Here is a 16,663-nt window from a genome sequence, read left to right on the forward strand (position 1 = left end):
ATATTCGTATGAAAGACGATTACTTGTTGATGTATGATGATCAAGGAAAATTGTTGATGCGGGTTACTCGATCCAAGAATCGTCTTTATACGATTAAGTTAAAGACGGGAAACCCGTTTGTTTACAAGCCCGGATTGATAACGAGAATTGGCTTTGGCACGCGAGACTAGGACACCTAAATTTCGAGTGTATGAAACAAATGATGAAAAATAATATGGTCGTTGGAGCCAAATGTTGATCAAGAAAATCAAATTTGTGACTCGTGATTAGTCGGGAAGCAAACGAGGAAACCGTTTCCGAAGTCGGCGACTTTTAGAGCAAGCCGAGCGTTAGAACTAATCCATGGAGATTTATGCGGGCCCATTACTCCTACTACCATAGCCGGAAATAGGTACGTGTTTGTCTTGATAGATGATTTTTCTCGTTTCATATGGACTTTTCTGTTGAAGGAAAAAAGTGAAGCGTTCGACACCTTCAAGCGATTTAAAGTCATGGTAGAAACGGAAAATAGTGAGAAAATCAAGACGTTTCGAAGCAATCTCATGCAACTCTTATAAAGCAAATTCTTCGTTATATTCAAGGTACTCTCAGTTTTGGTATTTCTTACACTCGTGGGAAAAACGTGTTAGTTGGTTATAGTGATAGTAGCCATAACATTGACCAAGACGATGGCAGAAGCGCTACTAGGCACGTGTTTTATCTTGGGTCTTCACCAATTATTTGGTGTTCTCAGAAATAGTGTACGGTTGCACTCTCATCGTGTGAAGCAGAGTACATGGCGGCAAGCGCAGCTGCGTGTCAGGCGGTTTGGCTAAGAGACTTGATAAGTGAGTTATTCGACAAGGAAATTCAAGCAGTGGTGTTACATATCGATAATACATCAGCGATAACACTCGTGAAGAATCCGGTTTTCCATGGAAGGACCAAACACATTAAATCTCGGTATCACTACATTCGAGAATGTGTTGATCGTGAAGAAGTAAGTGTCGAGCATGTTAGTGGTGTTTAGTAATGTGCTGATATCTTGACGAAGGCTCTTGGGAGAATCAAATTCAAGGAGATGCGAGAATTACTTGGAGTTGAAGACTTGTCGGTTTCGAGTTCGAAATTCTGTGGGTGATTGTTGGGAATTTCGGTTCAAGGCGTTACTTGGTGTGCAAGGTTAAGTAACGAGATTTAAGGAGTGAATAATTATAAGAAATTAAATGTGCTTAGATTTAATTGTTAGTATAATTATTATGTCATAACATTTAGCAATCCTAGTTGTAGTCTAAACGTGATAGATTAGATTATAAATACTCGTGCCTTGGGGTTTAGAGATTGTATTTGGGTAATTGAGTTTTGTGAAGTTTCTCAATATTATAACATACGTGTTTGGGTGCTTAGCCAAATTAACATGTCTGAGTTTTAATTTCGTGTTCAATACCTTATACCAATTCCATTATATTGCACTTAGCTGGCAACCCCATTTTTATGATTCAGTGATTTGTGTATACAAATAAATAACAACCAGTGTTTTGAAACCCGACCCGGTCCGACCGGGACCCGGTACCTATACCGGGTCGGGTTACGGTATTTGACCCGTTTTCTAAAAACCCGGCCGGTTTTAACGGTTCCCGGTCGGACCGGATCCGGTGAACCGCCGGGTGAACCGGTAAATCCATTTTTCTTCATTTTTTTTAGTTTTTAATTAAAACAAAAATCTATAGAAACTCAAACCATAAATCACGGCTTCTTCCACAACTAGTTATCATCGTCACTCTTTTAAAACATTCAATTCATTATCGATCGGATTGGCAGTAGAAGATACCCAGATGGCCAGATCTAGATCTGTGAGACAAAATGGAAGAAAAAGAAGAAGATACGAGCTATATTAATGCCAGATCTAAGGTTGTCTGTTGTTTAATTGGTTACAATCAGAAGCCATGGAGTGTGTGGATGGATCAGTGAAGAGAGAGGAGGGTGGAGGGAGAGGAACATGACGGCTGCTTGTTCTGCATATGTTCTTTAGGGTTATTTTAATATATATTATGTTAAGTAATCATACAAATATCACTTTTTAGTCCATATTTATCTTTCTATTACATATTTAATCCTTCAAAATTTCAATAAATATTATATAGTCCATAAACATGAATTATAATATATATATATAAATAAATATATTATTTATGACGTCATCCGGGTCAAATACCGGTCCGCCCTCCCGGGTCGGTCCGATCTTTGACCCGACAAGACGTCCGGGTCGACTTCCGGGCCGGGTCTGAAAACATTGATAACAACCTATCAATGGGCTTTTAAACAAAACGGTCAATACTCCGATTGCTGTCTTTCCATCTGACAACTATAAAAAAAAATCAGAAAAGCAAATGGCCTGTCTGTATACACAACCGATCAATGGGCTTAGACAAAATGTAGGGGTGTGCATGGTGCGGTTCGGTGAGGTTATTGACTGAAACCGAACCAAAAACCAAACTTTCGGTTTTATGATTTTTTAAAACCGTTTGGCTTCGGGTTTTTTGGTTTTAGGTTTTTGGGTTCAGTTTGGTTTTGTATGAGGTTTTTTTGGTTTTGCTAATTGAGCCAAAACATTTTGGAAAAAAAAAAACACTTGACCCAAGATATTGAAATTGGGCATGAATATTTGGGCTTCAAATAATAAAAACTAAGAAAATATACATTTAAAATCAAAACTAAAAGTACTAGTATTATTAATTATTAACCATATGTAGCAACCAAATATATTTGTTAATAACCATATGTTAAAACTAAACAAATGGTCGTAGGTAGATTTTGTTTTAATGGTTACGGTTAAAATATTATGGTTATTTCAATTTTTTGGTTATTTTGGTTTGGTCGGTTTTTTTGGTTCTTAACAAAATACAAAACCGAACCATTGGTTTTTGCTAAAGTTCAAAACCGAACCGTCGGTTTCTAATTCGGTTTGATTTTTTTGGTTTTATCGGTTTCGATTCGGTTTTTACGGTTTTGTGCACACCCCTAACAAAATGTGTAATAAATACGCAAAGGCCTCCAAAATAAACATGCCTCAACCAACCTTACCTGAAACCCGATAAAGACCTGGCAAACCCGGTCTTCTTGACTTTTGTTGGCCTACCCGGTTCTAGTCTTGAAATACACTGTTTGTGCACCTCTATATGTTTTATATATGATAATAAACAATAAATAACAACCGATTAATGGGCTTAGATAAAACGGTCTTAGAAAGAATAGGCTTATTATAAAGATTAAACCTAATAGAAAAAATCCTAGCGACCCCGTGTTTAACCTGGTAGCTGCCTGGTTTTTAAAATCTTGTCAGAGTAGTCTGATTTCCAAAATGTACGTGGGTTGCCGAGAACATTTGATGTCAGATTGTTTGGAACTATGCGAGCCGATGGGAAGAATGTTGGCTGAGATTCCGGGGTCCAATGGTTTTAGGTAAAAGTTATGGACAACCTGACATGATATTTATGCTTGACTGTCCATGGTTAAAGGGATGTGTTATTCATACACCCTTTATAGGGTGTATGTAGAGATAACATGTGTGTTAAGAGGGTGTGTGAATATCCAAAAAGGGTGTATGAATAACCATTGCCTTAAAATATCCTCTTTTAATGATTTGGATGAAGGTGGACCGCTGGGATTGCAACGGACCATATGAACCCGTGCAGAATTTGATGGACAAATTGGGAATAAGACTGTCCTCTATGGTGAGGGGCTTCGAAGCCCCTCCCCAGTGCCACGTCAGCGCCACGTAACCTCCGGGGGCTTCGAAGCCCCCAACCACGGCGCCCCTCTGTGGTGTTTGCCCATTGGCGCCCATATATATATATATACACATATATATTTATTTGTGTGTGAGAGGTTGAGAGAGAGGAAATGGGAGGGGGCCCACACAATTCACTCATCCACGCCGGCCGTTGCTTTGCCTAATCCCTCCGCGCCCTTGGTTGGACCGCGCCCCACAGCGGTGTTCGGCGCCCAACGGCGCCCGCCACATCACCCAACGGAGCCCCATAACGACCAGTCTAAGGTTTAGTCCAATGGATATACATATTTTTTTGTTACTTGATAACTTATTATTTTGTGTGTATATTTTTTTTATTTTTGTTTCACAGTAGCCCATATGTTTGAGCTAATTAAAGTATCCAATGGAAGTTGGAGAGACATGTTATGAGTACATTGCACATAGATTCAATGTAATAGGCACATATGTTGATGTAGACATTACATACGACAACTTTTTAGACGCCATAACACATGGGATGGGTATTCGGGTGGGCCAGACATTTAGCAAAACATCCCAAGTACATGCACATCACAAGCAACAATGTTATCGATATAATGTCCTTCGTTTAAAAAGAGGGAGTCATTTAGTTCGAGTCATATCTGTGACAAACATAGGGATTGCGTGTTGGGTAAGGGGGTTTTCTCATTTATGAGGGTAGTCGTCGGGTTGGAAATGTTGTACGAGTTTCTCTTGGGGGACGTGTCAACCTAGCACTTCACATTTTTCCTATTTGGAGAATGAAGATGATCAGGTGGGCTAGTGACTCGTCAATAATCCAAATTGTTGTCTGATATTATTGATTCCATGCAAGATCTAATAACATGTATTGACCCGCGACCGGGCGACCCATTGATTCCATACAAATCTAATTACATGTATCGTACAACTCATCATATTTTGCATTTGTAGTTTACCGTTGTTCATATATAAATAATGAATAATACTAAACTAAAGTAAAAAAAGCTATAATAGTTTACCATTATGATTTTTAAAGTTGTTAAATATGTCTTCCATAGTCCATACCATAATATTGTTTTTGTTATAATCATTTTTTTTCTTGTTCTTTTGTAACATATACACGTGACGCTTACACTCATAATCGTTTATTATTGTACAAGCTTTTTTCAAGAACGAGTCACGAGCTCGTTTAAGCTCAGCTTGATTTGAGCTTTTAGCAAGCGTGTCTTGGGTATTTGTTGATTACACCCTTTGTTTATTAAACAAACCTTTTTTTTAGGCTCGAGCTCGTTTAAACCCGTTTCAATTACGATTTTAGTGTGCCAGCCGCGAGTACTTGATTGTTTACACATAAAATGGTTTTATAGAGATCAACATAATATGACGTTTTATTTAATTTGTACTTCAACTTTAACTTCACAAGCAGAATCAAGCCTTTTACAAGCCAAACTTGAGCTCAAATTTACCCATTAAATACACACCAGTAGAACTAGCTAACTTAGTTAACCTCGAGGTCCAGCTTAACTCGATTCGCTAGTCAAGGAGCCCTTAATCCCCATAATGAAACTAAATAAATATAGCAACATAATTTAGAATAGAATAGTCGCTTAGTTGGGCCGGCTTTAAACCTTCTTCAGCCCATTAACATTTTAAAAACACGAAACCCTAATCCAAATTTCTATATATTCCCATCCATTCATTCATTCTCCTACGCTGTATCACTAATGTATGTAACCAACGGCGATAATCAATCAATCGATTTTATTATTGATAATCAATCAACTTTTATTATTGTTATTCTCCCATTTGTTTTCTCAAACTCTGTTGTACCTATGATTTTATTTTATGTTTTATTGACATTGAAGCAGAGATAGTGTGTATCGGCTTTGTGCTTAATAAGTGCACTTTGGTCGAAAGAGTTCTCTGCAATAACAATTTGACAGGGTGAAGGTGGGCAGTTGTGTTCTAATTTTTCCATTGGAATCTTCAACAATCATCTTCTCCACATTCTTTTTTAAATTATATATTTTATTTATATAATGAACGTTTTTTGATTAAAATCTCAAAGATGTTTTCTTCTAGCTGCTTTGTTGATTTCCACATTTTTGATGCTCAAAAAGTAAATAGCAAGAAAGATGTAATTTTGTTTCTCTATCGCAATGTATAATCTAGGCTCCTGGCATTGTTTTACGGCTTTAGTCGGTATTTAGAAAGTGAGAAATTGTTTGGACATATTATTATTGAAGAGCGCACATGACTAAAAACAGACACTCTAAAACGACCAAGAAATAGGGGGTGTTTGGCCTAGCTTATATTTTTGTGTTTATTATTATATCTTTTTGAAGGTTATAGCTTATTTTATATCGTTTGATAAGCTATTTTTAATTGTTTGGGTTAGCTTATATTTTTTATAAGTTGATTATACATCTTAATAAGTTGTTAAATCCATCATTTTTAATTTGTTATAGTAATAAGTTACTTTAATACTATTAATCCATCACCATTTGAAAGCAAATGAGTAATTTACCTTCTTAAGCAAATATTCTTTAAATAAGCTAAATAACTATCTTTAAATAAGCTTTTATAAATTATCTTATATAAGCTTATATGACTAAGCTAAAAAGCTAAACCAAACACCAAATGAAGCTTATTTTATAAAAAAAGCTAAAAAAGCAAAAGCTAGGCCAAACACCACCATAGTACTCTAAAGTCTAAACAAGGCGGCTATTCAAAAAGCTCATTAGCTTGTTTGATAAAAGTTTGAATAAAACTTAAGAAACTTGATTTGAAACATCTTAAACTGAGTTTTCTCATATTTTGTAACAGCCAAAATCGAACTAACCTCGGGTTGTTGGCTCAATCTTAATCTTGTTTTTCTTCAAAATCAAGCTAGAGGCTTAGTTGAGTTGTTTTGTTTAATTATGAGCCTGAGCTCGAAACTGCTCGACATGGACTAATGAAAAACCTTTATAACCTACGGTCATGAATATAAAAATTGTGCAAGAAAAGGTGAAATTTCAATAATGAGAAAAGCTAACGAGAACTCTATTGTTTAAAAGCAAATGAGGGTCTTCAATGTTTAGTATGAAATCATTGAGGGGGTTTATTGTTTAATTTACAACTAATGTTCTACAAAACATTGTTATATTAGTTGCTGCTCATTAGGTTGGTAATTTTACCGTCCGGTCCCTTTTCAAGGTTAAATTTTTGGTTTAAAATTGGTTATATTGGTTGCCACTTACTAGCCCGATTCTTTATAGCCCATTATATTGGGCGAATGTTTTATAATATGGATATACTCTTGTACTGTATTTAGTTCAAACATTTATAGTGGTTAGTTATATTGAACCACATACCTCATGATTTTAAGTTTTAACCTTGTGGCCTTTGATCATTTTATCATTTACCTTTGGTCAATTTGTTTAAAATATAAATTGCTTTCAAAAATGTCATTGGGAAATTTTTGGATTATCTTTGAAATAAATTGTATTTTTATGGAAATATAGGGTTAACTTGTCAACTTGATTAAATCACCTATGCATCCCGGTACATTTTTGTTGTACCATTTTTTATTTTTAAACTCTAACCGAATTTGGTTTTCAGAACATTGTGTTATGAAGATTTTCATTGAACAAATCCTCTTCTGAATTGTAAAAATGGACCCAAGATTTCTGGAACCCCAAACTAGTGATTATTTTCTAATATATAAGGGTTCGATAGACCAAAGATGTCAATATATATTCGACAAGGGTTAGGCTAAATGTACCCCCTAGTTGCTTGTCATACCCCCCCTTGGGAAAACCAACTTTAATATTACCCCTTAAAGTTATATAATTACCATATTAGCACAAAACAAGGATTTCATATTTTTTTTACAAGTTGCATTTTTTTTAATGATTTCGAGTTTCGGGTTTCGGGTTTAGGGTTCGGGTTTAGGATTCGGGTTTAGGGTTTAGGTTTTCGGGTTTCCGGTGTCGGGTTTCGGGTTTAGGGTTTAGAGTTTAGGGTTTCGGGTTTAGGGTTTAGGGTTCGGGTTTAGGGTTTCGAGTTTAGGTTTCGGGTTTAGGGTTTAGGGTTCGGGTTTATGGTTTTAGGTTTTTGAGTTTCGGGTTTATTTTGTAAAAGATAAAGAGGTAAAATAAGGATATTATAAATATATATACTATTAAAATTAAAAAAAATATTATAAATATTTACAATATTAATACTAAAAAATAAATTAATAGTAATACTTGATAGTTTTTAATTTGATATAAGTAGTGAAGATTATTAAGTGAAAAATATGTTGTAGGGACTAATATATATATAATTAATGTAAAAGGGCAATAGTAATTTATATAATAAGCTAAGGGGGGTGTATATTTAGTAAACATGATGTAATGGAGGGTATGTTTAGCAGCACCCATTCAACAAATCACAAATGCAACATGTGATTGTCAAGTCACATGATTGACAATTCATAATGTCCAAATCACACTTGAAAAACTTTTTTGTTATACGAATATTCTATAACCGGACATTGTTGCACACGTTTAAATTCTAGTTCGAACATAGCATGTGAAGATATTGCTACTTCCTAGTACACGATTTATGTCACTAAAGTTTTTCTTAATAATAAATTCTGTAGTCATGTAAGTAAATTTTCTTGGACTTTATCATTTTAATTGTTTGGAGTTATCTAGTTATGTTGGTAATATATTTGGGAGAACTATTTGAGTATGATTAATAAATTTGATCGTCCAACACAAAACAAAACCGATATTTTGTAGTAACTCACCACGACTCTAATTAAAAATGACAATTACAATTACTTTATACCCTCTATTTATACTAAAAAAAATATATTAATCATACTCAAATACTTCTCCCAAATATATTACTAACATAACTAGATAATAAAAAGTAGTACCTATCAAAGTTTACTGCGAGTACCAAGAACATATTTTCAAATACAATCAAATATTCCAAATCAATTTTTAGGCATCGAGTCACCCATCCGAGAATCATGGATGCATACCCAAACTAAAGTAATGACACCTTGCCGATATTCTCGATCAAATATCACTTGGAGGTAAATTCCCGTAGCTGAGATTCCTAACTAAAAAGTTCTAACACAAAAGCCTATATCTAGTATGCTACACAATACGCACTAAGCACTTAAACCTATTTAATTATGAGCTAAGTGCATATTGCACTTCTTTGGTCAACACCATTTTACAAGGTCACCTATGGTGACATTTTTGCAGTTTGCGCATTTGTATCATGCATTTCGATGCAATTTGAACCTACCGTTAAGTCAAATATTAGATTGTGAGGTATAGCTAACATCCTTTTCTTTACATAGCTAGACGATATCACCTATTTTTCTCTCTTTCACTCCATCTCCCCCAAGGGAAATATATAACCCTTTTAAGTCCATCTCATCCATTTTTTTTTAATTTAATTTCAATATTAAACGTTAATTTCAATACAAGATCAAATAATAGTATTAATCTTTCATTAATTTCTTAGTTAGAATAAACATTCAACTAGCATCGTGTGAGCGCGGAGGCGTTAGCGGTATACTGCAACTATTGGGCTTTGTGTCGACGCTTGTGGTTGTTGTAGAAAAGCTTGAATTGCGGCTACATCCGTTTGACAGAAAACCTCGTTTGTGATGTCGGAGTCGGTGATGAAGATGTTAAAGATTAAGAATACATTTTTATAAAAAGTAATGATGATAATGATTGGAATGGAAAAAATAATATAATGATTGGTTGTGTATAAGAAAAATTAAAAAGCCCGTCTAATACGGCAATGGTTATTCACACACCATTTTTGGATATTCACACACCCTCTTAACACACATATTATCTCTATATACACCCTATAAAGGGTGTATGAATAACACATCTCCTCTAATACATAGGGGGAGTGGTATTTAACGAGCTTAAGTTGTCCACGTCATCTTAATGTATTGGGGCGTGAGAGTACATTGGTGGGCCTTACATGCACTTATTGTCTATGTACTAAATTTTGGATTTTATGAATGGCTAAAGAATATTTGATTTATCGGCAGATAACCTCATTATCTCCAAAGCTCAAATGATAAAATGTTTTAAAACATCTTTTGATGTGATGTGAACAATATTGGTCAGAAGACCAGCATGCACTAGATCAAAAAGGTATATCTTCAATAACACACGGTTGAGTGAGCCGCACATATTATTCAGCAGGTGCTAGCCTCACTCGCCAAAGAGGGAAAGTCTTATCTACAACCAAGAGAGAAGATAAACAACACACCCAATTTAGCATATGAGCTATTTGCCAAGTCCAACTTGAGTGGGAGGCTTCGACTATAATAGAATACCTTGGCCTTAGGCGTCCCAAAGTATTCAATTCCGTTTCCAACTCTTTCACTTACATTTCCACTCTTTTAATCTTTGATTACCAATCTCAAAGAATATCTAACTTATTCTCATTACATGAGATCCTAGCCTACAATGAGCTCACGGTTTGTTGATCTTTACACGACACGACCATTCAATGTTTTAAGTCTAGAAGCCGTCTTAAACATCCCCTGACCATTATTTGTTATAACAACACATCTCAAACTAAGAAACCCATCTTTTATAAAAAAAACGGCATACCAACATTACTAACATGTTATACGTCTTGAACAACTTTTTCTATGTGCTTATACCACATAAATAAATTCATATGTATGGTATGATATGGTAGTTGGTTATACTGCCCCGTACAAAACTAAAAAGTTTTTATACGAGCGAGCTTTTTATGAATCGTTTTGCCAAAATCGATCGTATAATATTAATCTATATATGCTATACGCCTCGTGTAATTCTTACATAATGTTTGTGTAACATCACCTTTAAAAATCATACATCTAAAGTCAGCTATAAATCAAGTTAATTTTGATTTTTATTTTTTATAAAAATAAAAACAAAACCATCTGAATCACAGGTGTTTAGCAACTGACGGTTGGTATAGTTAGATAAGATAATAATAATAATTAGGCCCCACAAAGAAACCAACAAAACAAAACAAAACAAACTAAACTGAGATTGAGTAAGATGCAAGCAAGTACCCAAAGCCACGTGGACACGTTGTTCGGTAGAATCTGGCCTAACAAGTAACCAACCAACCCCTAGGGTTTCATTCATTCATATTCATTCATTCATTATTATTATTATTAATCACATCAATCCAATTTATTCAATCATGGGGAAGGTGACTGTTGGAGTGGCGGTGATCGGTGGCGCTGCGATTTGCGCTGCGGCGGCGTTGATTGTGCGCCACCGGATGCGGAACGTGAACCGGAGTGTGAGATCGGGTGATATATTGAAGGAATTGGAAGAGAAATGCGCTACGCCTTCGGTGAAATTGAGACAGATTGCTGACGCCATGACTGTTGAGATGCACGCTGGGCTGGCGTCAGAAGGTGGTAGTAAGCTTAAGATGCTTATCAGCTATGTCGATAATCTTCCCACCGGGTAATTGTTAGCTTATTTTTGTGGTGGTTTAAGTGAATTATGCATTGATGGATCTAAGATCTAATTTTTATGTTTTGATGTATTCGATTTGGTGTTAAGTCTTGTATCGGAATGCGTATTCGGTTGTTTAGGAATCATGAGTGATTAGATGTGCTTAAAAAGCTCGCGGCTTGCTTGAATTGGCTCGATTGAAAACGAGTCGAGCTCGAGCTCGAGCTAAGGTCGGCTCGGTCTGTAAATGAGAGCCGAGATTGAGCCAAGGTTGACTTGATCTGAAAACGAGCCGAGCTAGAGCCAAGGTTGGGTCTAGGGCTGTAAGCGAACCGGACGTCCAGCGGACGTCCGAGTGTTCGTTCGGAAAGAAGTTCGTTTATGTTCGTCCGTTTAATAAACGAACCGGACATGGACACAAAAATTTCGTTCGGTAAGCTTAACGGACGAACACGGACAAGGGCCAAGTCCGTTCGATAGTGCTCGTGAACGTCCGGTAACGTTCGTCCGATTACGTCCGGTAATGTCCGTCCGATATCGTTAGTGTTTATATCTATCCAGTATTGTAATTTAACTGTGGAATTTCTAGAGTTATTAATAACACTTTTATATTACTACACATGTTTGATGTCTCTTATATTATAGTGATCCACTTTATGTTAATATTATAAGTGTTAAGTATATTTTGATGTTCTATGGTGTAATTCCTAATTTGTATGTGAAGTTGTTTAGATTTATGCTTGGTGTTAATATGTAACCGTTTATATTTGTCCATTAGTGTTCGTTGTCCATTAATGTTCACATGTTTGTTTGTGTATTAATGTCCATTAGTGTCCGTTTGTCCATTATTGTCCGTTAACGTCCGTTTAAAATATTAACGGACGGACATGGACGGACACGGACAAACTCAATTTCTTAATGGACGAACACGGACATAAATTTTCGTTCGGTAAATTGTTCGTGAACCGTCCGTTTGTCCGTCAAAAGCTTAACGGACGGACACAGACATGCTCTCGTCCGGTCCGGTTCGGTCAATGTACACCCCTAGTTGGGTCGGTCTGAACACGAGCTGAGTCTGAGCCAACGTCGGCTCAGCTTGGCTTGTGGTTTGCTTGTTAGGTTGATTCGTTGGCTCGCTTAAACTTTATATATGTGAAATCCAAGATTTTAAGTTCATATATGTAAATGAAGTGTTATTTTAGACAAAAGTATTGTTTTATTTACTGTTTTAACACATATGGATTGAACTTGAATTATAAAATGTGTAGTTTATAAATTCTGCATCATATGTATGTTAAAAATCTTATTTTTTTGTTTTTTTTATATCAATGTATAAAAAAGTTCAAAAATAAACGAGCTTGCTCGAGCTCAACACAACAAGCTGAGCCGGATTCCGAGCCGAGGCCCAACATAGCTTGTCTCTGTTCGTTTATAGCAGGAGTGAAGTCATATCAACTTATGAAAATCATATGAAAATAATTTCAAATTCCTGTTATTATGAATATTATATAAACCAGTGGGAAAGAGTTAAAAGAGTGATGGGGCCACACAGATGTTAAAAGGTGAGGTCCCCTTTCCCTCTTTCAGATGATACTTAATAAAGTCCTTTTAAGATATCAGTATAAAATCATGAATTAAACAGTTTATTACCTCAAATAAGAAAATTGTAACCATTTTGTAAATTTCACCCCACCCCCTTGGCAGGTTGTCTGGTGCACTTCTGGAAATAATTTACTGGTTAAAATAGAAAATTTAATATTTAATAATATTTGTTCTAGATGAAGTCATAATTATCTTGCATTGTTGTTTTTCTTTGAATTTGAATCTGTTTATTTTTTTATTATTTTTTTTACTTTAGTGATGAGCAAGGAGTGTATTATGCGTTGGATCTTGGGGGAACAAATTTTAGGGTATTACGGGTGCAGTTGGCCGGGAAGTCAGGTATTGAATTTCAAGAGTTTGCTGAGGTGTCAATCCCTCCTCAATTGATGGTTGGAACTCCAGATGTAAGAGCTCTGAATAAATAATACAGTTCAGTCTATTATTATCATAATATCATGTAGAGTTAATTGCACAGGGACCATTAGTGTAACTAACTTTTATCATATACTGCATTCATATTTCAGACCTCCATAAGAGGGTTCAGTGGGTAATTTTACTACGGGTCAGAACTGTCCATTTCAGGCTGGGTAGACCAAAAATCACTAATGGTTTACTTGTGATTATGAAAACATATTTACATAGTTATTACTTCTATATAGTTAAGTAAAAGTATTTTGTAGGCTGCATGCCTTAAGAACGGGCTTTGAGTGACTTTAGACTGACCCCTTCCATTTTTAGCTAATTTTTAATTAGTTAAATCGATGGAAAATCAATTTTAGTTTATTTTTTTAAATAGAATGTTTAGTTATGATTATGAGAGCTTCAATAAAATAATAGCATGAATATTTGAATAAAACTATTTTTGTGTTCCGTTTAACATGTTATCTTTTTAGCTGATTTTTTTTGAATTTTGATTTTAACAATTTGATCCATTTGACATAAAAGTCAATCCATATCGACCCATTCACAAGTAAACGGGTCAAAACCGTCACGTCTACTTTTCATAGATCTTTTTTAAGATTTGAATATATATTCTGCAGGCCCTTTTTGACTACATTGCTGCAGAACTTGCTAAATTTGTTGCTGATGAAAGTGAAAAGTTTCGGCTTCCTGAAGGCAGACAACGTGAGTTAGGTTTCACCTTCTCGTTTCCTGTGTTGCAATTATCTATTGATTCGGGGACTCTTATTAGGTGGACAAAAGGATTTTCTATTAAGGAAATGGTAATTACATATTACATATAGAATATAGTATAATGTAATTACTTTGATTAATTAAACATGTTTTAGAACCACATGAGATGCAGTAGTAATAAAGTTAATATTTGTTTCCAATTTTTAATTGCTAGGTTGGTAAAGATGTGGTGGCAGAATTGACAAAAGCAATGGAAAGGCAAGGTGTTGACATGCGTGTTTCTGCACTGGTGAGTTGGTTTGGTTCCTTATCTTATTTGAAAAATATTCTACTCCCTCCGTCCCATTTTAAGTGTCTTAGTTTGAATTTTCAAGTCTTTCTTTTGCAACTTTGACCGTAAATATTTTTATTCGTGTCATATAATACTTGATGAAAATTATATGAATGGATTGGGTTTTGAATGTATTTTACATTGATATAATTTTCATTAAGTATTATATGACACGAACAAAAATATTTACGGTCAAAGTTGCAAAAGAAAGACTTGGAAATTCAAACTAAGACACTTAAAATGGGACGGAGGGAGTAATATCTATAATTGTATATTAGAAAATATTAACTCAATAGCATTGCAAAATACAAACCATAGCAATATATGCGTGTGTGAGTGCGCACACGTAGTTTTAAGTACATAATATTACAAACCAGTTGGGATAGGCCAAGTTTTACAACAATAAACCTTTTATCCCAAACCAGTTGGGATAGGCAAAGTTTGACCTTACATATAAGGTAAGTTATTATCATAGATGACTAATTTCATAAACATATTTACCTTCTAATATCTAGGGGTGTAAATGTCTAAACGAGCCAAGTGTGAGCTCGACTAAGCTCGAGTTCGGCCTGCGTGTAGTTTTTCAAGGTCTACCTCGAGCCTGGCTTGTTTATTATTTATTAATTAATAATTAATTTATATACATTTATAACTATTTGTATATTTTTATATATAATATATATTACTTAGTTATTTTAATAATAATTTTATACATTACTATTATTATATTTAATACATTAAATAAAATCTTTATAAATAATAGGCTCGTTTAGGCTCGCGAGCTTACTTGAGCCAGATAAGTGAAGCTCCGGCTCGTTTGTTAGACAAGCTTAATTTTAAGCTCGAGCGGTTCAAGCTCGAACTCGTTTAAGCTCGGCTTGATCCGATCTTTTAACGAGCCAATCTTGAGTGGCTCACGAGCAACTTTTTTTTTACACCCCTACTATCTATGAGCCTACGACCTAAAGCCACCCAAATATTTAGAGATTATTTTTCATTTGGATATAGGTAAATGATACAGTTGGAACGTTGGCTGGAGGGAGATACGATAACAAAGATGTTTTTATAGCCGTGATCTTGGGTACCGGAACTAATGCCGCTTATGTGGAACGAGCACAGGCTATTCCAAAATGGCATGGCCCACATCCTAAATCAGGAGAGATGGTCAGCAATTGTTTTAACTTCTTTCTATCAAAATATTATAATAGCATATTTTAATATTTTAATTTAATATTAGTGATCACACTTCATTTGTTGTATAGGTCATCAACATGGAGTGGGGTAACTTCAGGTCATCACATCTTCCTTTAACAGAGTATGATAACACACTAGATGCTGAAAGTTTGAACCCTGGGGAACAGGTAAATGTGATAGTACGAAATTTAGAAAGATATATATGAAGTTTTGAACTTTTAGAACGACGTAAATGTAATTTAGTACTACTTTACTTGACAGATATTTGAGAAAATGATTTCTGGGATGTATTTGGGAGAACTTGTTCGTAGAGTTCTATATAGGATGGCTGATGAAGCTGCCCTTTTTGGTGACACAGTTCCTCCCAAATTAAAAACTCAATTTATATTAAGGTATTTTTCAAATCCATGATTTTCTATATAAAAGTTATTAGTATAGAAAGTTTGAGGACTTGAACCCTTATGTTTTATAATTGTTTAACCAAGAACAAACTAAAAGGGACTAATAAATGTACATAACCACACTTTCTATGAATGTATATAGCCATATAGGGTGTTTTAAACAATAACCCTTTTTTTAACTCTCACCTGTTCATTTGTATATCTAATATAAACTTACAAGAAAATGTCTTTTTGTGGGGTTTATTCTATCTATTTGTGCGTCCATCTTTTTAATCACGTGGAGCATAATCTTACGTTGTTTGTTGTATAATTCATAGGACACCTGAAATGTCTGCAATGCATCATGATACGTCACTTGATCTCAAGGTGGTAGGGAACATATTGAAAGACGTATTAGAGGTAATTCCTTATTATAGTTAAGTTTATTTTCCGTTCTTCAGTTCTTTTAAAGATCTTTATTTCAGTAATAGTTTTCATAATCATATTTAGTAATATATAAGTTCCTTATATATTATTAAAGAAGAGCGAAAAGTATTGGTGGATCAACGCGACTCTTCCAAACCCACTCGCAAAATGAACAAGTTAAGTGGGTTGACTAACGGGTCATAGGTTTGTGAAGAGGTAGGTCCCAGCAGGGCTCAGTTGGTCCCGCATGACTCACCTTGAACAGGGATGTCTGCGCAAAGACCATCTACTCCCGCAGGACCCACCATGCTCAGAGAAGCCTACGCGCAGTATGCAGGCTGCATACGCAGGGAAAAGCCTCCCA

At 35.2% G+C, this 16,663-nt stretch overlaps 1 protein-coding gene and 1 non-coding gene across 2 annotated transcripts; both read left to right on the top strand.

The window, feature by feature from the left end:
* Positions 1-5,612: 5,612 nt before the first annotated feature.
* On the top strand, positions 5,613-5,761 carry LOC143592493 (small nucleolar RNA snoR135). The gene has a single exon (XR_013145935.1). It is a non-coding gene; the product is annotated as a small nucleolar RNA snoR135 (small nucleolar RNA).
* Positions 5,762-10,798: 5,037 nt separating this feature from the next.
* Positions 10,799-16,382, top strand: LOC143592492 (hexokinase-2-like). Its single transcript, XM_077072393.1, has 8 exons — positions 10,799-11,241; positions 13,091-13,238; positions 13,875-14,057; positions 14,183-14,257; positions 15,308-15,463; positions 15,562-15,660; positions 15,755-15,885; positions 16,212-16,382. The coding sequence occupies exons 1-8, from the start codon at positions 10,970-10,972 to the stop codon at positions 16,312-16,314; spliced, it is 1,167 nt and encodes a 388-aa protein (XP_076928508.1). The 5' UTR covers positions 10,799-10,969; the 3' UTR covers positions 16,315-16,382.
* The last annotated feature ends 281 nt before the right edge of the window (positions 16,383-16,663 follow it).

The sequence above is a fragment of the Bidens hawaiensis genome, unplaced genomic scaffold (assembly GCF_021521415.1).
Source record: "Bidens hawaiensis isolate Kalapana, Puna unplaced genomic scaffold, B.hawaiensis_p1.1 tig00040880_1, whole genome shotgun sequence".
Classification (NCBI taxonomy): domain Eukaryota; kingdom Viridiplantae; phylum Streptophyta; class Magnoliopsida; order Asterales; family Asteraceae; genus Bidens; species Bidens hawaiensis.